Below are 24,268 nucleotides of genomic sequence, written 5' to 3' on the forward strand. Positions count from 1 at the left end.
GACACCAAACACCATATCATAAATGAAAGCTAATTTTTTGAGCTACTAATAACTTAAAAAAAGACAAAAGACTATAGATGTTTGGGGGGATAGAGGAAAATTTTCCCAACTGCTCTGTCCTTATAACATTTAGTCACATGCATATTATGCTGACCCACCTCACTCCTTCTGGCTTGCTCCTTCACACAGCCCTACTCTGACCATTCTTGACTCATCAAGACCTGCTGTCCACTCATCCCTTCACTTCTATCCTATCCATTCTGATCTATGATGTTCTTAAGGTCTTGCTCTTCTCATCATTTGAATACACACATATAACAAAGGTCCAATCCGTGGTGGACCCACCACTCTCCACCCAGCACTTTCGGTAAAAATCTTCTCTTCTTAGCAAACAGGTTTGATAATTAAGTCTTTAACTCTGGGTTACTTATCACTTACTTCTCCAACTAGTTAATTGTGCTTTTTCAGCGAATTCACTGTCTCACTCTTCAATGATTTTTCCAAACTCCATTCTCCTCAAGCTTTTTGCCTTCTTCCCTCTTCTCATCCTACCCATTGCTTCCTGTCCATGCTTTTGACTCTTACTTTTGTAGGGGAAAAAAAAGAATCTGTACTAATCATATAGGAAATCCCTAGATTTTACACGACCAAACTTCACACCCATCTTCTTCACCTACTTTCTTCCTCTCTTCCAGTATTCCAGAAATGGATACTGCCTCCTTTCTAAGGAAAATTTCTCCATTAGTACTTTGATCTGTATTTCCCCACCCCTGCCTTTTAAATAAGCAACCGATTTCCATTTTTATCTTATTTAACTGCTCCCTCTCAAAGGAATCTCTATATCTTTGATCACTAAACATGTTAACTCCTCTCCCAACTGAACAAATAAATCAAATACACAAAATTCACCTTTATTTTTAAATCATGCTATTTCCATTATCCGTATGACTATTCCACTTCATAGCCAAATTTTTTAAAAGATACATCTGTCTATATTCTCTCTTTGCTTCTTTAACTCATCAAACCCTAATCTGGCCTTCTTACCTACCAAATAAATGAAGTGGTTCCAAAAAGTATACTAATCAGAAAGGAGATAAAATTACTCATTCTTAGTTATCTGGGAAACTCAGGAGCATAAAATGATAAGCAATTCAAAATTATCAAACACTGAGTAAGGTGGCTAAGAAAAAAAATAGCTTTCTTATACACCAAATCCAACAGCTCTATTATGGAAGAAAAGACCTCATTTATGACAGCAATCTTTTAGAAACACATTGGCCACAATATAGTCAACAACTAATTCTAAAATCTACTGCTTCATTTCCCTATACACTTTACATGTAAGGTGAAGGAAGATGGTGTTCCACCCAACTTTTCTCCTTTGATTCTCTTTTGAAGTCCTTGCTCCAAACTGGCATTTTCTCCCTACCATGTCTCCAAAATTGCTCCTGTCAAGATCATCTATGACATATGAAATATGATAGTTAACTCTCAATCCTCACCTTGGGGGATACTTAAGTATTAAATAAATCACAGCTTCCTTCTTAAATATTCACTCCCTTGACTTGGTGATACACATTGGTTTACCTGTCCCTCATTTCACTGACCATTACTTTCACTCTTTGTCAGCTTAATCTCTTTTATTCAGCCATCAAGATTTGGAAATCTCAAGCCTTAGTCTTGGCCCCCTTCTCATTCTGGCATATACTACATATCATTTATAGCCATGATTTTAATTAACATCTAGATGTTGGTGGCTCCCATTTTTTTTTAAACTTCAGCTTCAAACTCTAAACTTCATATTTATAAAGTAAAATTCTTATTCAAAATTTCCACATAGATTACTCAAATGCACCTCAGACACAAACTGTCCAAAATGAAAATCATGCTTCTCAAATCTCACCTACCTCAGTAAATGGCACCACCCTCCAACTACTGGTCTAACAAGGCACTGAAGCTGAGAGCAGAAGAAATCAAGACAGTTATCACTCAAAGGAGAGCACAGCACCATGGAGAGGAAATTCTGGAGTCCTTCTGCTTAGTGCTTATCAGTGCATAAATGTGAGAAAAACTACCAGAGGCCAGGCAAGAACTGCCTGTAACAAGCAGAGGTAACAGGGCCTAGGGCTCACAGTGTCTGTTCTCACCTGTCAGACTAGAAAAACACATGCCTCGGTAGTGAGAGGAATGTGCCAGAGACTGAGCACTGCTCTGGTTCTGCCAAAGACATCTTAAGATTTCAAAGCATCAAACTGCATCCATGTAACCTAACTGCATCGGGCTCTCTCAGAAGCCTCCTCAGAAGCTTTTTCTCACTTCTTTAAAATTATATTCCCAGGGGCCTCCGTGAACATGCACCACTTCCAGTGCTGGACTGGAAGCTCCATGAAGGCAGATGCACAGTAGTCTCGCGTGACGTACTATCCCTACTGGCCAGTACACGCAGAGCCCACTGTAAAATTTTAATTAATACTTGTAAAAATGACTGGATTCTCATAAATCTCCTTCAGTTTATTAACAGACGTTCTCAAAATAATTTTTATCCTGTTTTAGTAACACATATTCTTGTTTTCTGAATTGTCACAGAATTGTATTTTGGGCTGTATTTTGAACTGCTAAATCTTTCCTATGTCGCGTTACTGAACTCTGTCTTTTCCTCCTGAGCAAGAGGTCAGTAGGTGTTGGATCAGTATTAGCTACTGAGATAGTTTCTGTCAGAAACTTTGCTGGACTTGGTATAAATCTTTCAGGCTCAGATAAGGGATCAGGAAAAAGTATATGTTTACTCCAGTGATACTTGCCCAAGTAGAGGTTTGGCACTTGTGAAGAATAGGGATTGATTCCTTAATAAAGAACACATTTAAGGATACATCAATGAGGCTAGGCCTCCCCTTATCTAGCAAAACAGCAAGCTTTTGGACAGAGAACACAAGGCAAACCCTCAGCAAGCACAGACTGGAAACATTTTCTGCAGTGATACCCTGCTGTTCAGAGACTAAAAGCTAGCAAACATTCCCAGAAAGTAAGAGTTAGTAGAGAGATCTTCTCTGGAATGCTCCCCCCTTTCCTTTGGCTGGATCACTCATTGCTGATTGTGTCGAAGAGAAATTTATAGTCCACTTCAGTTAGATCCCACAAAGAGTGTTCCTTTCCAGGCAGCCCCTTTCATTTTACAAATCTCTTAGCTCAATCTAGTCTCACCTTCATTATCTCCTGCTGAAATTCCACACAGTTTTTGGCATCTGGATGGTATTCTTCCCCTAGGTTTTAGGATTGATAAAGAAATATAACGGAAAAAGCCAGTGTCATTTTAATGGAATTTAGAAGCAGGGAAGGTTATTAAATAATGCTGTCACTGTAATCTAGAGGTTCGAACATTACTACACTGTTCACTCCCTGCTTATAATTGGTTCTTTATTTCTTTACAATGATCTTTAATAAATTTTACAAATGGAACCAAATGTTTTCTTAGGCAACTATATTTTTTGAATAGCGTTTAATAACTATTAGTAGTTCTAAAGGTGATTTAATGAGTAAAATTCATTTTCTTCCTTCTACCCTTCAGCCTAATTTAGGGGTGAGAGTCACTGTATGACACCTGTTCATAATGATCCATGGTGACCTAGACATTAGAATGTCCCTTATTAAAATGACAGGCATAGGCACAAATGTGTTATCTGCCATCTGCGTGACTCCCTTTCTTAAGTTCTACTCATTTGCATGATAAAATGAAGTTAAAGTTCCTTCTCTCTATTCTCATATAAACTAAGTATTACACATATACATATTAAAATTTATGTAAGATACCATAAAGGTAATTATGTAAATATTAGATGATAGTACCAAATATTTAATCATCCAGTATGCTTGATCATGTGTAATTGATTGTACATGGCCAAAGACAGCCTCTCAAGCCATAAGGTTCCCACTTAGTATCTCATGTAAAGGAGGAAGAAAGTGGTTTAATGCACAGAATGGGATGTTCTCCAGGTTAAATGAGTGTGTGATCCCCAATTAACTTTCTTATGCACAGGACTGAAACTCCATTTGTCAGATTGTCTATGACATGCAATTGCTTGCACATATGTACTTCAATCCAGTCTATACATTATTTGATATACTTCAAAGCAGATACCAATAAACAGGATTTGATGTTAATTCTCTAGTTAGCTAAGAAATGGATAATATCCAGAGAGAATTACTTCCCTCCATAAGCATAGAGCTCAAATGGCAAGCATGGAAATATCAGGTGTGGTCTGTAAGGATATCTTTGGCCATGTATGATTTACTATCACCAGTAAGTGACTTAGGCTAGAAGGAATATTGGATTTCTTAAGTACTTTAAGATATGCTTTCAGAAGCAAGGAAAAAGCCAGTGTCAGTTCCATTAAAATAATTACATCTCAAGTACACACTTTTACCTAAAGGCTTAAGATACTAGTATTTTTTCATATCTTTAATACTTTTGAATTTCTATAATCTGTTAGGTAAATTGACATTTCATTATAAACGCTATTTGTAGAATAAAATAACGGTATAATTTTTAAATCAATATATACAGTACATAGAGCAATCTCTAAGAGGAGCCTGAGTTATTGCAAATGTATGAGCTATTTCCATGAGGAAAAAGATGGAAAGCCCTTTCCCATTTGCATTTATAAAGGCTGCGTGACTTCTTTAAATATATACACTGATGCCAACAGAGCCATCAGAAATCAATAAATCACATTCTCATGTGCTGTAAAATGTCTGACACACACATTCATTTTCCTAGTCCAAAATCCTCTGCAAAAGGAACTGTGTAAATGTTCCATTTTAGTTTAATGACATTCTCCACAGTTAAAATTATGTGCATTATTGCCAGTGAGTGCAAAAACCTGAAGAGCACAAAGCTAGATAGGATTTTAAAGAGCCTACACAGTACATATCCTTCAGTGGCTAGTCATTTAACAGACCATAGCGACACAGATATGAATGCAGAACAAAATTGGAAGATTAGTAAGAATGGATTGAAATGCTGCAATTACCATTTGGACAAAAATAACAGTCATAATTTATTTAGAAGCAGTTGGGGGATGGTCTTTTAAGTATTTGGAGAGACAGCCCTAATAGTCCCAATACCACCAAATGGAGGCAGAGATGAACATCACTTAAAAATGATACAGATGACAGAAATGACAACAACCTATTCATCAGTGATGTTCAATTGGAAAGTGTAATAAAAACCTAAATATGATCCCACTTTAGCTGACATTTATTCCACCAGCTGCTATATATTTTTAAAAGGTCATAGCATTGTTCCATGTAGATATTGTTTATAAAGTACAAATTCTTATAGAAAGAAGAGATCTGCTTTGTAAAATAAAGGAGGTTCTAAAAACTCCCCAAGCATATTTTGCAGAGAGTTATGCACAAGCCATGTCTGGCTATAGACAAACGCACTGAATTTATTCAGGTAATATTCCTACCTGGGAACTGAATGAAGAACTAGCTGCAATTCCACCCTGTTCATTAGCACTGACTAATGCTGCTTTCACCCTTTGGTTTCTTTGCACTTAATCTCTGAACTGAAATGCTATGACCAAAAAGATAGCTTTTGACCTATATGTTTACCAAAACCTGATCATATTTGAAGTGTGTTATCTTGAGGCCCTATACTACTTCTTTCAACAACATATCTTTCTTCCTTTAAAGCCATATTTTCCCCTCCCTGAGACCTCCACTCAGTCAAGCCCCCTTGACCCTAACTTCTCTCCCTAAAGCCTGGACCCCATAATCAATCACTCCGACAAGCATCTCACAAGTTCTCTAAAATCTCTCAGTTTTTTCAATGTGAGCCTTTGAAAATCTCTAATCTTGGCAAAATCCAACTCCTGGCACTTCTGTTACCAAGCTAAATGCACAAACATTTAGGATTACTGAAGTGAAACGTGAGCAGACCAACTGGACCCACTGCCATCAAATGTTAAATGGGGCCTCAATGCTGTTCAGCAACCAGCTTTTCACCAGGATGGACCCACAGTATCACCCTTCAGGCTTCTTTCCAAAGCCTTGTCAGCCTCCCGACAGTCATAATCTTTTAGTGTGTGAACAATCACACACCCCGCAGTTAAAAAACCCTCCTTTTCCAGTCTACTCTTCTCATTCATTTCTTTGCTCCTCCTCTCTTGCTTCTCTTCTCTCTGATCTCAGAAATCAGTACTTTCTGTTGTCAGAAATCAGAACCTGATTTTTTTTTTTTCTGATTTTTAAATCAGCTTCTTGTCTAATATAGCCCATCCTGTCTCATTATTCTAAAGCTTGGTCAATAAATCAAACCCTCTTTCTTCTATCTTCAATTTCTCCCATCAACGACCTCAATTTTTAGGACAAACACATGTTTAAGCCTACCCTGGCTTTTAAGACATAGCGATCTTCTGCTACTTTCAACTGTGCAATAAACATTTACTGCCTAAGATATATATTTAATTCCTCCTTCTGACCCAAATCCAATTACCAAGTCTTGATAGTTTTATCCCTAAAATGTCTCCTCAATTCCTGTGTTGAAGTCCTCACCTCCAGTGTGACTATACTTGGAAACAATACCTTTAAAGAGGAAATTAAGCATAAATGAGGCCGTAGGGCAAGGCCCTAACCCAATATGGTGAATGTCTTTATAAAAAGAGGAAGGGACAGCAGGGATGTGGGCACATAGAGAAAAGGGGCCATGTGAGGACACAGCAAAAAGGAGTCTTTCTGCAAGCCAAGGAGAGAGATCTCAGGAAAATCCAACCAGGCCAGTACCCTGATCTTGGACTTACAGCCTTCAGAACTGTGAGAATAAATTTAAGTCACTCAGTCTGTGGTATTTTGTTATAGCAACAACAGCAAACTGATGTCTCATGAATTAGGCCTTTCTTTTTCATTCTATAATGCTTTTGGCTAAGTTCTTATGCTTATCAAACACATTACACTAGCTTCTAAGTGGATGCCCAGCCTATATTCATTCATTCATTCAAAAACTGTTTACTGAACACTTACTCCATGCTAGGCACAGTGACTAGAAGACAGCCACAAAGCCACTGTCCTGGGGCTTCTTTTTTCATGAGTGAAGACAAATATGTAAGCAAGTAACTATTAACTATGATTAAGTACTGGGAGGAAAATAAACAGAAAAATAAGTCCGAGGACAACTGAAGAGGCTACTCTACATGGGTGGAAGGACAAGAAAAGCCTTTGTGAGGAGATGACACTGACAGGGTGGATGAGAATAAGCTGGCCTTGCCAAAAGATGCCATAAAGTGCCTCTAGCAGTGCTCTTAGCAAGCACAGGCGCTAGGAGCAGAAGGTTTAGATATAGGTTTAAAGACAGAATGGCTAGAGCTTAGCCAGGTGGAAAGTAGGAGAATCTCTTTCCTCTACTTCATGCTTTATTCCTTCAACAGAGTCCTTTTCTAAAATAGAAATGAAATAATGTCATGCTCCAAACATAAAATCTTGGTATGTACTACATTGTTTACACAGAAGGCCTTTTTTAAAGATTTGCTTCACCTCCCCTTCTAAACTCAGTTTACTCATTCTGTACCCCCTCTATCTCAAATTACATGTTGATGGACAGCAGATCCTTCTTTGCCTGTGTTTGGGGAGCAAGAAACACCATGTAGAAGAGTGAGCATAAACTTAGGAGTCAGACAAAGGGGTGTTCAAATTTTGGTTCTCTTGTCTTGGAAGAAGTTGGGTAAGTCCTTTCCTGATCCTTACTTTCACATAGATACAGAGGGGTTAATAGTACAAACTCTTTAGAGAGTTATAGCAAGGATTAGTGATAATTGATGTAGAAGGCTTAGCACCGTATGTCATCAATATTACTACTGTCACACACTGTCTCCTCTACTCGGAATGCTTACCACACTTCTTTTCCAGGTAAATTTCCTCCATCTTGCCAGATGCAGTTTAGACAACACATTCTCTTTGAGGTGTTCTCTAATTCCCACATACAAAGTATAATTATCTCCTCACTTTTCCTCTGGAACAATGTGTATGCTACCACCATAGCATGCTTCTGTAACTATATGCTTTTACATCTCTCTCTCCCCTCTAGAACCATCACTTCTCTCAGAGTTGGAACTGACTTTATTGATATTTGTATTATCAGTGCTTATCAAGCACATAATAGGTGTTAAATAAACATTGGTTGGATGAATGAATGAATTATATATTCCATTCCTTCCTTGAACCACTAGAATTTGCTTAACCTTCATATTATTCTACTTAAATTTTCAAAAAGTCTGTCAGTCAGGAGTCCCAGCAGGCACAGATGGCTTATTCAAGTTAGCATCATTTGAAGAGAGTAAATTAAAGCAACTACTCACAAAGAAAGGTATCTTAGGGTGCAGCAAACCACCAAGGAGAGTTCAGTAAACTAAAGCTAATAGTAAAAAGTAGTATTTGACCTGAAGGGTACCAAGAGAAAGGGTTTATCAGAACTTGGACAGACAGAGGGCTATATGGAGAGGACCTTTTGATAGGAGCTGGTCGATGGACGCATCATGTGCTGACCACACAGGGCAGGTGAGGGGCTCAATCTCATTCTTCTTTTGACCAAACTCTTTTTGGGGCTCCCCAATAGCTGAACCCAATTAAATCCACGGGGCCTTCTCTTCCTGCTTCCAAAAGATTCAGGCCTGAAGCTTAAAACAATATAGGCCCCTGTCCTGAAAAAGGAGCAGAGGGACCCATGATGGCCCAAAGTGTGATCATAGAGCCTTATGGGGTGAGGTAAAGTATCTGCATGGAGGGAAGCCCTGAGAGGAGCTACAGAGGTATTGCACAGTGAGGAATTACTCCTACACTGAGGAAGGGCCTGATATGCAGGAGGGGAAGGTACCCAAGCAGGATAGGTGGATAAGTAGCCTGTCATAGAGTGTGAGCCTGGGTGTAGTAAAGGAGACCATCCACATGGGACAGTATGGAAGAGTGGCTGCCTATAAGGGGATTGATTAAATATTTAGGTAAATTAAGGTAATAAAAACTGGGTCTCTTAGTGTCAGTGTAAACTATGGAAAGGAAGAAAATTAGAATAAACCATGGGGTATTAGGTAAGGCCTGGAAGTATAAATGTAAATTCTTGGTTTACAAGATATAGATTATATAGATATAGACACAAGATACATATAGAAGTAAATGTCGATATAAATTGTGTTATGTTTATAGATTCTGAAAGATTCATGGTCTTTCTTCTGTAAGGTGTTCCTTGTCTCCAAGAGACAGAGGTAAGGAGGTATTCATTCATACACACATGCACAAAGACTACACTTGCTGTGACATCCAGATTCCAAAGTACTATCCTCCACTACAAGGAACTATGGCTCCTTGAAGAAAAGGTTCATTCCAGGGCCTGGGCAAAAAAAAGTCTAAGAGGAGACTGGAACAATGTGATGTGCTTCAAAGTAATGAAGTGATCAGAGGGCAATGGAGACATCAGAAGTTACAGGAGCCAGCTTGAACGGCTGTCAGTAACCAAATGTGGGACAATTTGAGCATAGTCATCTATTGAAAAAATAGAAAACAATGAACCCATACAGATACAAATAAATGAATAAACTGAAGGTCTGAAGAGAAAGGACATTTACACAGTTTAAAAGAACCTCCTCACAAAATACTATTTAATTACAAAGAGAGAAGAAGTAATTGTACTGCAGAAGACTGGCAGATACATTTTAATCAAATGATCAAGTGAACATCAGTGGTATTGGGACAAATAAATATTATGTGCCAACTAATAGGTGCAAGGATACAAATATTTAAAGACATAATTTACTGGGGGAGGGGTGGGGTCTTGGACGGATAAACAGGCTAGAAACTAATTCTCTAACATATCTTCAAATTTTCTAAAAGTTTATGATTATTTAAAATTAAAAAAAAAAATACAGAAGGCATAGGTCCTCCTGGTGCCTTAGTCCATACATGGTTTAGCCTCCTGCAGCAAAGCAGAGTGAAGAAGACTGATGGGTGGATCTACAGGGACAAAGGAAAGATATCCCACTTACTCCCCAGTGACCTCCTAACATCCATTTGATCCTGTTGCCTGAACCAAATTAAAATCCATGAGACCTGGACAAAACCTGCACATGATGATCTCTGATATATTTGCTATTTTCTGTCTATTCCCTGGCTTCTTCCCATACTTTCTTATTCACGCCCTCTCACAAATACATGTATTTCTCTGGGATGACTCTTATCTTGTAGCCTCATCAAATCGCACAGTTGATGTCATTATCTACGTAGATTTTATAAACAGATGTAAACTAACTTCATCTCCTTCAGCTTTAAAACCTGAACATAGAACATTTCATGTAGTAGAAGCATCTCAATCCAACATGTTAAAACCAAATTCAATACCTACCCCACTACAGTGGGCACTGTTAGTGGACGACCAAGATTCTCCCCCACCCCCAATTGCATATCCTCTAAAATAACTTCCTAAAAACCAGATTTCTAAGGCACCCCTAACCTCTATCACAGTGCACTATTTTACTTGAGATGGTGAGCACACTGAAGCTCAAGACTAGGTCTAGCTGCTCTAAACAATTTGGATATTCCATTTCATGGCCAGAGGTGTTGTTTAAGAAGGTCATGTGATCTAAGTAGTACCATTAGTGTGAATCTTAGATCTTTCTTTGAAATACTGGGACAGAATTATTTTTCCCATGAATGTAAACCAGGGGCAAATACTCATTCTTTGATTCAGGTAGGCATCCTATCACAAAGGGGAATTAGAAAAAAACAAAAAACAAAAATCCAAATTACAATAGTGCCAACAACAAGAAAGATGATTTTTAAAATTAATTCATTAAATAATAATGAAATGGGTTCTTGACAATAAGTGGATCCTAGGACCAAAAAACTGGAAGCCCTCTTTAACTTGTCTTCTAATTACCTAAGCCAATCAATTCCTTTATATCTAAGTTTGAGTTTGATTTTCTGTTACTTGTGGTAGAACATGTAAAGGAGAGTAAAGTTAAATATAAAACTAGATGTGAAAATGTTATAAAACAACAAGAAGTTAACATACATGAAATCTAAGATAAGCAGGCCTCTATAAAAGAAAAGTAAAAATACAGAAAAACAAAATACCACACAGGTTGGCATAATGACAGTTGGCACTGTCAAGATAAATGGGAAACCTAGCTTCCATATTTTCAAGATGTGATAACTGAAAGATCCCCAACTTTATGGTCCAGAGTCAGAGGCGGGTAGGAGCTACACCAGGGGAGAAATCTGGTAGAAACCTGGAGAGCCAAAGGAAGGAAACAGGAAACTTGGAACTTCCAAATTCTATACAAATATATAAAGACAAGCTTTCATACATAAGTGAAATTCTGAGGTATTTCAAATAATTATAGTGCTTTCCACTGGCTCAAATAAATCTATGTAATCAGCTTCACATTTGCATACCTTTTCTACTCATTCTGGCTGAGAAAGTAGTGGTGGTGTTCAATCCCATCTGGATATTTCTAAGCTGTACTAAAACAGCAGCAGTTTGGGGAGCTTGTTGTAAGTCGGCTACTACTTTCTGACACGAGAGAGGTTTCAGCTCATCTCAAGCAAGGCACACAGAAACAGAGCTCTAAATTTCTTGGTATCAAATGTTGATAGGCCCACAGAGCCTTTCTGTCCTCCCAAGTCACCCTAGATAAAATCTCCAGTTGCCTTCTAGACCTTTTACAACCCCATCCCACAGGCAATCTGTCATTTATTCCTACTCAAGTGGTTGAAACTATGCCTGGAATTCAGTCCTTTCTTCTCATTTCCAAGGCCAATGCCCAAGGTCACAGCCTTATCTCATATCTCAACTATTCCAATTGTCTCTTACCCAGTGTCTCTGTGTCTTATCTTTCTGCCTGTCCAATCCATCATTCAGAGGGCTACTAGCTCCTAGGAGAAAATAAGGAATGCATTTTATTTATCCTTTGTCCCTCCCCTATGTCTAGGCATGAAAATATCTGTTTAAATTATTCTATCCATGCCATTTCTCATTTGAAAAACTCTCTGATGGTATCCACTGGTTTCAGAAAAAGTTTGAAGGGCTTAATCTGCAACCAGGTCATTAAGGTTGTAAACCATACTCCCCATCATCAGAGTAGCTCACCACTTTCCCCCCATAGGATGATCCAGTCATACTGAACTAGTAAATCTTGTGGAACACACAAGCAGTAAATCGTTATAAATGACATGCTCTCCCTCTGTCGATTTCACTTTCCCTTGGCTCTACTTACAAAACACCTATAAGTTCTTCAAGGCTCAAATGAAGTACCCTTTCCACCAAAAAATCTTCTACAATATTAGTTTCTAATTAAAGTTCTTCATCCTCTGTGCCTGCAGAAGATTTTCTTTAAATGTATATTTTGATATTTATATTGCACTTCCTGGTTATACTAAATTTGGCATAGGTTTACCCAGTTATTAGACTTCTTACCTAGCAATGAGCGAAGTATATTATATATCAGCATGAGGCTGTCTTTCTCCTATCTGTGATTTCTCCACAAGATTCATTCTTACATCCTCTGTATTTAACAAAGTATATATAGTACACAGTACATACCTGGTAAATACAGCTTGAGTAATTTACCAGTGGACTAAATGTTCTATGAGGACAGGTATTATGCCTTATTCATTTACACTTCTCACAGTGACTGGAAAATTGAGGAACAGAAGCTGCTACAGATTGAATAAAATACTAGGCTTAAACTGGTCTTCTGGGTAACCAAAATATTTGGCTAAACCTAGGGCAATCTGTCATTTGTTCATTCCAAAAGATCTTGTAGTGCCAAATCTTATTCCAGGAGCTGGAGATAGAATTATAAACAAGATAAACCACACATATGCTGAGGTGGAGGAAACAGTTCTACAGCTAATATATCAGTCTCACCAACCTCCCCAAAAAAGTTTTTCTTTAACTCCCAAATTTCAGTTCTTACCCACACAAATCTGAAACCTGAGAGTCATTATGGCTTCCCCCATACCTTGTTCAAGTGTTATTTGACAAAATGTAAAATTGCTACCACTGGATGATGATGGTGATGATGGTGATATCACATTATCTTCTTCCTCTTTAATTTCAACACTATTCTCCAAATTCAAGCCCTCATTTTGCCTTTTTGGAACAACTAAAATTGCTTCCTAACAACTCTTCCCATTTTTATGCTTCCCATCTCTGCATTCCCTTTCAATACTGTGAGAATAATTTTCTTAAAAAGCAACAATCTTACTATATTACAGCTGTGCTCAAAAGCCTTCAATGGCTTTGCAAACACAGGGAGAATACTATTCAGACTCCTGAACGTCATACTCAAGGAATCTTCCAAAATTGACTTCCAATTTGTCTGTCCAGATTCTTTAGCACTGTTCTTCCTACAATCTAGACTCCCACAAAATTAGCTTTTTATTTTATATCTTTGAACTTTTCACTTGGTAGATTTCCTTCTATTTTATTTAACTCTTGCCTACATCTCAAGGTCCAATTCAAGGACCTTAAGTTTGTCTCTGATTTTCCCCTTCTGCATATGAAAGCTCAATATACTTTGTTCTTTCCCCTCTAGGCTTACCTGTTTCTACCTCACATTTTGATTATTCATAAATATAGCTTATGTATCCAACTAAAGCATACTTAATCATCAATAAATACTTAATGGGCACTTACTGTCTTTCCATTGCTCCAAAGTATCTAAAACATACCATATTCATAGTAAACATCAAACAAATTTTCAAGGAATGAAGGCAAACCTCAAAACAGAAGTGTAAGCAAAATCAAAATAATCTTTTTCTAAATATGGACAATAATCTCCACCAAAGAGATACATACAAGTGGTAGAAAACTGTAGCTTATCACATTTTAAATATATATGAAAGGAGGCAGCTAAGTTCATAGAAAACAGAATCAAATAAAAAGCTAAGAAAATTTATTCAAAGTAATATGGAAATGTTGAATCAATCTCACTCATTTCAGTATATGGATGTACCTCTCATTTTGAGATGCAAATAGATAAACACATACACATTATGTCCATCAACTGGAAACTATATTCAGTGTCAAAATTTATTGAAATAAGAATCACAAGGAAATTTTTCCTAGTTGCCATTTAATAACTTTTGTGAAATTTAATAAAAGTTTATGTGATGAAATATTTTTTTCCTTTTCTTTTGTAAGGAAACAGCTTTAGAAGATGATTGATGCCTGCTATTATGGGTCTATATTTGTATTTCCTTATTTTAGAGGCTTTTTGAAATACAAAAATAAACTTAAAGCATTTCCAGTTATACTAAGAAAAAAAAGATAAAAGGTAGATTATTTATAGGCAATAATATTCATGATGATAGAGTCTCAGAAGGCAACTGCAAACATAAATTTTAAATGCTTTTTGGAAGGAGTTGAGAATAAAAACATTTACATAATTTCTTAGAAACCCTGGCTTTTTATTGCTGCACTTCAATATTCCCTTCAGGCAAAGGAGCAGCTACTTCAAAGATTTATTTGATAATGGAATGTTTGATTTCTTTGTTTTCCTTTCCAATGTGGAAAGGTCTATTGTTTTCACTCTATAGCAACATGCTATATTTTAACATTTGAATTGGCTCTCTACTGATAATAAAAATGGTTCTCTTTTGGCAAATTAAACACACCAATGCTAGCAATGAGTATATATATTATAAATATACTATATTGTTACAAAAATGGTCCATACATGTTTCAGTGATCTTTGATAACAGAACTGCTACTTCACAAATAATGTAACTAGTGACTAATATCAAATGTCTAAAACTCCCACTTACCTGCCTATCCACTTCTGGGAGCAAAAGCAGGAGGTATTGTTGAAAATGCTGAGGTAAGGAAGCAAATGTATGTTTATTTATTAATGCCCTCAAGTTAGTGTTGACAAGAATAGATCCTGGGGTTTCTATGTCAATGTCCTCAGCTTTGGTCCATTTCAAGTGTCCTGTGATAAACAAGCAAGAGATTAATTCACTGTAGGCTTGGGAAAACACACAAATATACATACACATATATGTACACATCAAACATATTCAATAATGTGTTTAATTCTGTTGCTTTTGAAAGTGACATTTCAGAAGGAACTCTCCAAAGTTTATGTTTTTGTCTTGTCTTACTCGTCTTTTATTTTCATAATGTATACTTTACTCAATATTGTCTGTGTATTTTAGTCAAAGTAGACCAGGTCTAGATGAAGAAGTATTTTAATTTCGGTTTTCCAATTAATCAGAATTGTAAAAAGCTTTGGGAGCATAATGACAGCAACTATAATTATAGATTCTATAAGACCTTAGATCAATAATAACAATAATAACAGTGCTGTTAATTTTAAAAGCGATATTGACAGCTAGCTGAGAGCTGTGTGATTCTCTATATTTTAGGCAGAGCACTGAGCACTGGATTATTTCAAAAGATTCCTATTCGGAGTATTTTGAGAATATAATTTAAAAAGCAATCCTTTATAAAAAAACATTAGTTTCAAGGTCTAAAATACCAATACACTTTGAAGGATAATTCTACGAGTCAAGGTACACTGACCTCCAACAGAAGGTTATGTGTAGAGTGTACAACTCAAAATTATGACATAAGAAAATAATCCACTCTAACAAACAGACAACTGAGCATCATACAGAAGAATTGCCACTTTCAGTTACCTGAGTTAAGAGAACATCCTGAATGTGAGTTGTTTTAATAGAGTATGTTTTAAATCAAGGGTCAGCAAATTGTGGCCCATGAACTATATTCAGTCCAATTTTTGTTCTGGTAAATAAAGTTTTACTGGAACACAGTAAATGTCCGATTTTTAGCTACTGCCTAGGTCTGCCTTTGCACCACAATGCAGAGTTGAATAGTTGTGCCAGAAATCAAATGACCTATATTCACTCCCCAGCCCTTGGCAGAAAAAATTGCCAACTCTTGTTTTAAATAAATAGAGTCAAAATACAGAATGAAAGCCATTTATTAACAAACAGGGAACCGTGATGAAAGAATAGGCAACTTTGAAACAGAACTAGACAGAACACTTAGAAATGAAAATTTAGTTTTTAAACTAAAAAAGTAATGGACACAGCAGAGGAAAGAATTCCAAACAAAATACAGAGCTGATAAAAATATCTACAATGCAGCATAAAAAATGAGACAAAAAACAGGATAGTGAAGAAATACAGAGAAGGGTATAAGCAATCAGAATGAACATCTATAGAAGACTCAAAAACAGTAGATGGAGGACAGGCAATATTTGCGGAGCTAAGGGCTCACATTTTTAGAACTTTTCTGAAAAAAAAATTATGAGTTCTCAGATAAAGCAATACACCAAATCTCAAGAAGGACAAGTTTTTGTCTGATGTGCTGAAATTAAAAACATCAAAAATAAGAAGAGTATCTTATAACAATCTTTAAGAAAAATAGATTATATCCAAAGGGGTGATAATAAGACACAGATATTTTATCAATGAATAACAAGTTGCACTAAAATATCTTCAAAGGATCAAGAGAATATAAGCATCAATCTAGATGATGGCAAGATATAAGAACATTTTTAGGATCAGGCCACTAGGATGGCTCAGTCAAGTACACATCTGACTCAATTTCACCTCAGATCATGATCTCAGGGTCCTAGGATTGAACCCCTAGTCTGGCTACGAAATCAAAAGGGAATATATTTGAGATTCTCTCTCTCCGCCCTTCTTTGCCTCTCCCCTACTCCTGCTCACTTTCTTTCTCTGTCAAATAAATAAATAAATAAAATCTTTTTAAAAAACCAAAACAAATATTTTCAGGATCTAAAATGGGAGCTCTATCCTTTAAAGAATGCTCCTAAAATAATCACTAGTAGATATTCTCATCAAATGGAGAAATTAAATGAAAGAAGAAATGAATGGGTTGCAGAAGCTATGGTCAACTGAAAGACTAATAGATCAGAGGAGCTCCAAGTATATATTAAATGTGAAAAATAATACTAAGAACTAGTGAGAGTTATATAAAGGAAATAAAAAAGTTAAATAAAAAGAAAATAAAATGGAAAATAACTGCATGTATGATAAGACAGCATGACCGAAATGCCAGCACTAACAAACCCTGGCCTGATTTGGGAAGGAAAGAGATGTAGACTAGTTCTTTACTTGGTGAAAGCTCTAGAGGTGACCACTAGAGGCAATGAGAAAGAGTAATAACTCCTAAAAGAATACCTGGGGAAAAAATCTCAATGAATCAAATGGAAAGTATAAAAGCAGGAGGAGGGATCCCTGGGTGGCGCAGCGGTTTGGCGCCTGCCTTTGGCCTAGGGCGTGATCCTGGAGACCCGGGATCGAATCCCACATCGGGCTCCCAGTGCATGGAGCCTGCTTCTCCCTCTGCCTGTGTCTCTGCCTCTCTCTCTCTCTCTCTCTGTGTGACTATCATAAATAAAAAAATAAAAATAAAAAAAAATAAAAGCAGGAGGAAAAAACTCAAAATTAAGTTCAAGAAAATCAAAATACAGATTTTCATTCTAGATTTTTAAATTTTTTATTGAAGTTTGATTTGCCAACATATATTATAGTATAACACCCAGGGCTCATCCCATCATTCTAGATTTAAAAAGCAATACAATCCAGCTATATGCTGCTTATAAGAAAAAAAAAACTTAAAAATCATAACGAATACATGAAAATGAAAGACATACCAGGTTGAGACTCAAGCAACAAAATAGTACAACAATATTAACATCAGACAACATAAGTAAAGGTAGAAAATCTTATTGGGGGTTAGAAGGATCATTAAGTGTAAAAGGAATAATTCACTGAGAAGATATAATGACCTTAAATCTGCAAGCACTTAAGCACTCTCTTAACTAAAAAGAGAATGTGACATTATACAATGCTAGTGGGAAGTCTTAACATCTTATGCCAGAAACTGAGACATCAGACCAAAAAAAAAAAAACATCTGTCTTAATAAGAGAAGTTTAACAAGTCAATAATCAATGTTGACCAATGAATTTAACATAGGGCACTGCACTAAGCCATTAGAGAAACCAGTGTTTCATCATTACTCAGGGAACAGTAAAACAAAAACCTGACCAGTGAGTCACTACAAATGCATTTAATTAGGTAGTTATAACACAAACACAGCAACTCTCCAATTCTCCCATACTCATTATATATTTGGACACTCAGAAGCATTCTTCTAAGTATTTCATACATTAAAAAAAATTAATGAAAATTAGAAAATACTTGGATTCTAAATGACAATGCCAAAATTTATGAAATGTAACTCAGTTTAAAAGGCAAATTGTATCTATTACAGATTAGAAAAAATATTGAAAATTCAAGGTTAAGTGTATGAATCAAGAAGTTAATAAATGAACTAGAAAAATTTGAGAAGGAAGGATTACAAAAATAAAAGTATATAGTCCTAAAACAGAAAAGAAGGACAATGAAGACCATCAACACCAGGAAAAGGGGTTTTGTTTTTATATTAGACTAATAAAATAGATATACCTCTGGTAAGACACGGTAAAAAGAGGAATGAAAGGTAGGAACATAATTCTAGATATAGTATACAAGACACATATAATTGATTGAATCAATTGAAAATTGATTTTGAGCTGTGTAATATGATCCTATGACTATTGAATATCTCTGAAGACCAACAATTTTTAAGTTATAAATATTATTAAATTTAATTTAAAATTAATTTAAAATAGAAAACCTGAATAGATTTGCAAAACTTTTGAAAATAGGCAACCTCCTCTACCCCACATACAGAAATATATATTATAAATATACATATTATAAATATAATATAAAGATGAGTTTCACCAATCCATTAAGGAACTCTCCCACCATTTCATTTTGTAAATATTCCAGAGAAAAGGTTTATAAAGAAAGATTTTCAATTCACTTTATGAAGTTAATATAATCTTTATTCCAAAATAAGAACAGTATAAGAGGAAAAAAAGATCAACCAATATGACAAAAAAAAAAAAGTACAAAAGTTGTATCATTTAGAAAAAAATCTAAAGCAAATTTAACAAATTCTAACATTTGTTTAGTCAAGGAGCTAGGTATATAGGTGTCTGCTTTATTAGCATCTGTATTTTTCAATATTTTTAAAGTATTTCACAACTAAAAACAAAAGACCACAAGGAGAGAAGAATTAGGGAGAAGCTTTTTTTCTTAGCAGTGGAGGCATAGGCGAAACCTAGAGACAGAAATGTTTAGGCACATAGGAAAGGAGTCCGCTTAATTGTCATTTATGACCTAAATAATCTCATATGAAGAAGTTGAGGTCATTTACTGAGAGTGATTCTGACTGGGGAGGAGTGTTGGGGAAATGAGAAAATTCTAAGACTTTGAAACATGTTATAAGCAAAGCAAAAAGCAGGACTTATGCTATTGGTTACTATTTAGAATGGTTCAAAATCTTTAAGAATAACATTGATAAAAGAAGATTCAGAGAGGTACATAAGCTTTAATGACATATCTAAAGGAAGATCTATTTCAAACATGTCTAAATAAGCAAGAACATGTTCCATAATTTTGGAACAAAGAGCAGATGAACTTATTGCTAATGTGTAGCCACACAGGATGTTTAATCCCATTTTAATTATCTTTACACACTTATTCTTAATTGGCTTAAGAACAATCCAATTATATCTGATTGTCTTATCTCATTAGAACTGGTACCTCATCTCCCTACAGCATTCAGAGGAAGAAAAATATGTCATTTTAGTGTCTAATTCCTGGACAGCAGGAGAATAAAGTAGCTGAATTACAGAGAAGGAAGGAAGGGAAGCATCAGTTGTCAAATTGCCACAATAAGGGTCTATGCCATACAAGAAGACACTAAGCTGACCCCATGATAAAAACCATGGGGAATATATCCAATCAGGGTCAGGGAAATTCTCTATTACTTTGACCAAAGGGAGTTCAGAGACCACCAATCTGAGTAAAGGCTGCAGCCTCTTGGTCAATGGGTAGTCTGTAGGCTTAAACACTCCTATTTCCCAGAAAGGAACACGGAGGATTTATGCATAAAATGCACAAACACAGAGACACAGACATAACACTCACCCAAAGGGAAGGAGCCCAAGCAAGAGGCAAGACTACGGTCTTTTGTTACAAGAGGAACTATCCAAAGAAATACAGAAAGACTTCAAAATGAAAAAATTCTTCATTGTCTCAATTAGAGAGGAATGATTCTAAAAGAGCTCAGAGAAAAACAGGCTTTCAAAGATTCCATCTAAGGGGAAAAAATTTATCATAGGACAAAAGCAAATCATTCACAACGTGATTCAACATAGCCTTCACAAATGAAGTAACTGTATAATGAATCTATTGGGTAGCACCGAATCCTTTAAAATATAGTACTGAGGTTAAAGAACTATGAGATTATGGTTACAAAACAACATAAATGTTAGCAACCTTGATGTTTAAAAATAATAAAATTAACAAAAACATGGAGTTCGGAGGGACTGTAAGTCTAATTATTCATCCATCCTTTACAATATTCTGTCTAAAGTTGTAATGAGTAATCAAAAAAAATCACTATTTCAGTTTTTCACATTTTAATACCTTTGGACAGAACTTTTAGATATGAATATATCTCATGGCAGTGTTCAGCAATTCTGTTTTTTTTTTTTTTTGTTTTACTTCTGTTCTTTTTTATTATTCAGTTAAAATTAAACTTAGTACTCTTAATTAAAATGGTTAATACAGTTTTTTTCCTAAAATGATCTCTGGCTGTAGACATACAATAAGAGATATCAAATCACTTTCTTCCACCAGGTGAGGATAAGAGAAGTCTGATTCAGAAGAAGGCCTTCTTCCCCTGACCCTGCTGGCACCCTGATCTCAGGAGGACTCTATGCTTGCCTCATACCTCCAACATGGCTAGATAAATGCTGGATCATTTTGAACACCTAAGAAATCCATCTGAGGACCTACAGAACAAGTTGCACAGTTGGAGGGAGAGAAGAGGCCATACTGTGGAGATGGGATTTGGGAGAGAAAGGGATCATGGGAGAAAGTCCTCACTGCAGAGAGAGGAGAGGGAGAGAGTCCGAGTCAGTGAGCAGTGCACAGGGGGTCGCACAAGGAAAACTTGTCCCCAAAGCCACTGACTGGGAAAAAAAGGGGGGACTGATTATATTGAGTGGTGACAACCAGTGGAGCTCAAAGACTGGAGTTTTAGAGTTCCACAGTATAGCTGATGTGGAGTCTGGGTGGATGCAGCCCGGTGCTCCTGTGGAGAAGGAGGGCAGAGGCCAGGGAGTAGATGGCGCAATCCGAGAAATCCTCTGGGATACACTGGGAGAGACTTTTCCCAGATGTGGTGCATCTGGAAGAGGTGGCTCTGTTTCTCAGGGAACAAGAGTCAGCAGGTGCCACTGCACTGTCCTATTCATTAGCAAAGGCCCAGAGACATCTCCTGGGAGCACTTAATCTGAACTCACTCTTTCTGCTGCACTTTACTCTGAATTTCAAGCTTCTGTGTATTAGTGCAACTGCACTTCTGGGACAAAATGGCCCCAGTCCCAGTACACCTAGACCTTCCCCCAGAGGACCAGTCAGGGTCCATGCTGCATTGGGTCCCCAAAGTTTGGAGTTTTGTAATAGCCGGTGTGCCTGAGATAAACATGCATGCACTGTGCTGCCAGGGGAGCAGACAGCCCAGACATAGATGGGGCAAAGGCAGAAATCTGAGGGACGCCTGGGGCATGAGTGGAGACTATGTGCTCTTCTGTGAAGGCTTCCTGGACAGCAGCAAGTGTCCCTCTCTCAGAACAAGGGAGAGGGCTGATGCCATTCTACTCATGCCTGTCAGCATAGATGGACTTTAGTGAGCACACAGCACTGATAGTTGAGGCTTAGCCACCTACAGCAAGCCCCTCACATTGCACTCTGCAGGTCCTTCTTTACTAGGGCAAGTCTAAGAGCCAGACAGCAGGCTGTCTGGCTTCTTAGGAAGGCTTAGGAAGGCTTCTCCCCCAGAAGACCAACACAATCCCTATCCCTCCCAAAGCACCAAGTATACCAACCACAGGAGAGCTGCAGCTCTAGTGGAAATAGGATCAGGCCTCTTTTAACAAGCAGACCCAGAGCATACCTAGGTATAAAATTTGCCACACTCTGGCCAAGGTCCAAACACTTCTCACTGCAAGCAAATAGAAATTCTGCAGAGGACTGACCTGAGAGAAAGAGCAGCCAAAACACAGCAGCAGAATGTATACAATATCCACCAGAAATACTTGCTCAGGTGCTAGACCCCTGGACATTATATGACCTCTTCTTAATAAAGCCATTGCTCTCAGGAGCAGGAAACAACAGTTTTCCTTACACAGAGAAAAAGACAGAGACCTGGACAAAATGTTAAGATGGAGGAATTCATCTCAAACAAAAGAACAAGAAAAGGTCACAGCCAGAGATCTAATTGAAACAGATATAAGTAATATGCCTGAACCAGAGTTTAAAACAAAAATCCTAAAGATGCTAGTTGGGTTTGAGAAAAACACAGAAGACACCAGGGAGTCCCTTACCACAGAGCTAAAACACCAAAAAACTAGTCAGGCAAAAGAAAAAAAAAAAAAAAACAACAACAACAAACTATAACTGAGATGTGAAATTGACTGGACATAATGACTACAACAATAGAAGAAACAGAGGAACAAATAAGTGACACAGAAGAAAAAATTATGGAAAATAAGCTGAAAAGAAGAGGGAAAGAAAAATACTAGATCATGAATGTAGGCTAGGCACTTAGTGACTCCATAAAGCATAACATTAGCATCATAGGAGTTTGAGAAGAAGAAGAGAGGGGAGAAGGGGCAGAAAGTTTTTTGAGCAAATTATAACTGAAAACTTCCCTATACTGGGGAAGGAAACAGACATCCAATTCCAAGAGGCACAGAGAACTCCCATCAAAATTAACAAAAAGAGGGTAACACCCAAGATATATCATAGTAAAATTTGCAAAATATATAAAGAAAACATCCTAAAAGCAACAAGGGAAATAAATCCCTAACTTAAAAAGGAGGACAGATAAGGTTTCCAGCAGACCACTCCTCAGAAATATCGCAGGCCAGAAGAGAATGGCATAATTTAATCAATAAGTTGAATGAGGAAAAATATGCAGCCAAGAATACTTTATCTGGCAGGGCTGTCATTAGAATAGAATGAAAGATAAAGAATTTCCCAGACATTAAAGAAAAAAAAAAAAACCTCAAGGAGTTCAGGACCACTAAACCAGTTCTGCAAGAACTATTAAAGGGAACTCTGAGAGGGAAAGAAAGATCAAAAGTAACAAAGACTAGGAAGGGGGGCTGGCTCAGTCAGTTAAACACCTGCCTTCAGCTCAGATTATGATCTCAGGGACTTGGGATCGAGCCCCACAACGGACTCCCTGTGTAGCAAGGAGTCTGTTTCTCCTTCTCTCCAATCATGCCCTCTTTGTCTTGCCGCTTGGAATTGGATCTCTGTTTCCTTCCCCAATATAGGGAAGTTTTCAGCTATAATTTGCTCAAATAAACTTTCTGCCCCTTTTCCTCTCTCTCTCTTCTGGGGCTCCTATGATATGAAGCTTATGCTTTATGGAGTCACTAAAGTACCCTAAGAATCTCCAGAAACAATGACTTAACAGGTAATACAATGGGACTAAGCTCATATCTATCAATAATCATTCAGAATGTCAGTGGACTGAATGCTTCAATCAGAGACATAGGGTATCAGAACAGATTAAAAAAAAAAAAAGAACCTTCCATATGCTGCCTACAAGAGACTCATTTTAGACTTACAGATACCTGCAGATGGAGAGTGAAAGGACAGAGAACCATTTATCATGCTAAGGGCCATCAAAGAAAATCAGAGTAGCCATACTTATATCAGACAAACTAGATTTTAAATCAAAGACTGAAATAAGAGGTGAGAAGGGCACTAAATCATAATAAAGGGATCAATCTAACAAGAATATCTAAAAATTATGAATATTTATGCCCCAACTTGAGAGCACCTAAATATATAAATCAATTAATAACAAACATAAAGAAACTCATTGATATTAATACAATAATAGCAAGGGACTTTAACAGCCTACTTAATAGTACTGGACAGATAATCTAAGTAGAAAATCAAGAAGAAAACAATGGTTTTGAATGACATACCAGACCAGATGGACTTCACATATATATTTAGAACATTTCATCCTAAAAAAGCAAACTATACATTCTTTTCGAGTTCACATGGGACATTCTTCAGAACAGA

General features: G+C 36.9%; 1 protein-coding gene across 9 annotated transcripts in view; it reads right to left on the reverse strand.

Annotated features, from left to right (window-relative positions):
• ASXL3 (ASXL transcriptional regulator 3) overlaps nucleotides 1-24,268 on the reverse strand; it is a 182,160-nt gene that overhangs the window by 51,485 nt on the left and 106,407 nt on the right. For 6 of the 9 annotated variants that reach the window (XM_025429199.3, XM_049112796.1, XM_049112795.1 and 3 more), the window contains one exon: nucleotides 14,812-14,975. In XM_025429199.3, coding sequence (XP_025284984.1) covers nucleotides 14,812-14,975 — 164 coding nt within the window. Of the gene's footprint in view, nucleotides 1-3,201; nucleotides 3,261-11,854; nucleotides 11,917-12,583; nucleotides 12,800-14,811; nucleotides 14,976-24,268 lie in introns of those variants that run through there. The other 3 variants (XM_049112802.1, XM_049112800.1, XM_049112801.1) reach the window with 3 other exon arrangements.

Source organism: Canis lupus, chromosome 7, assembly GCF_003254725.2.
Source record: "Canis lupus dingo isolate Sandy chromosome 7, ASM325472v2, whole genome shotgun sequence".
Taxonomy (NCBI): Eukaryota; Metazoa; Chordata; class Mammalia; order Carnivora; family Canidae; genus Canis; species Canis lupus.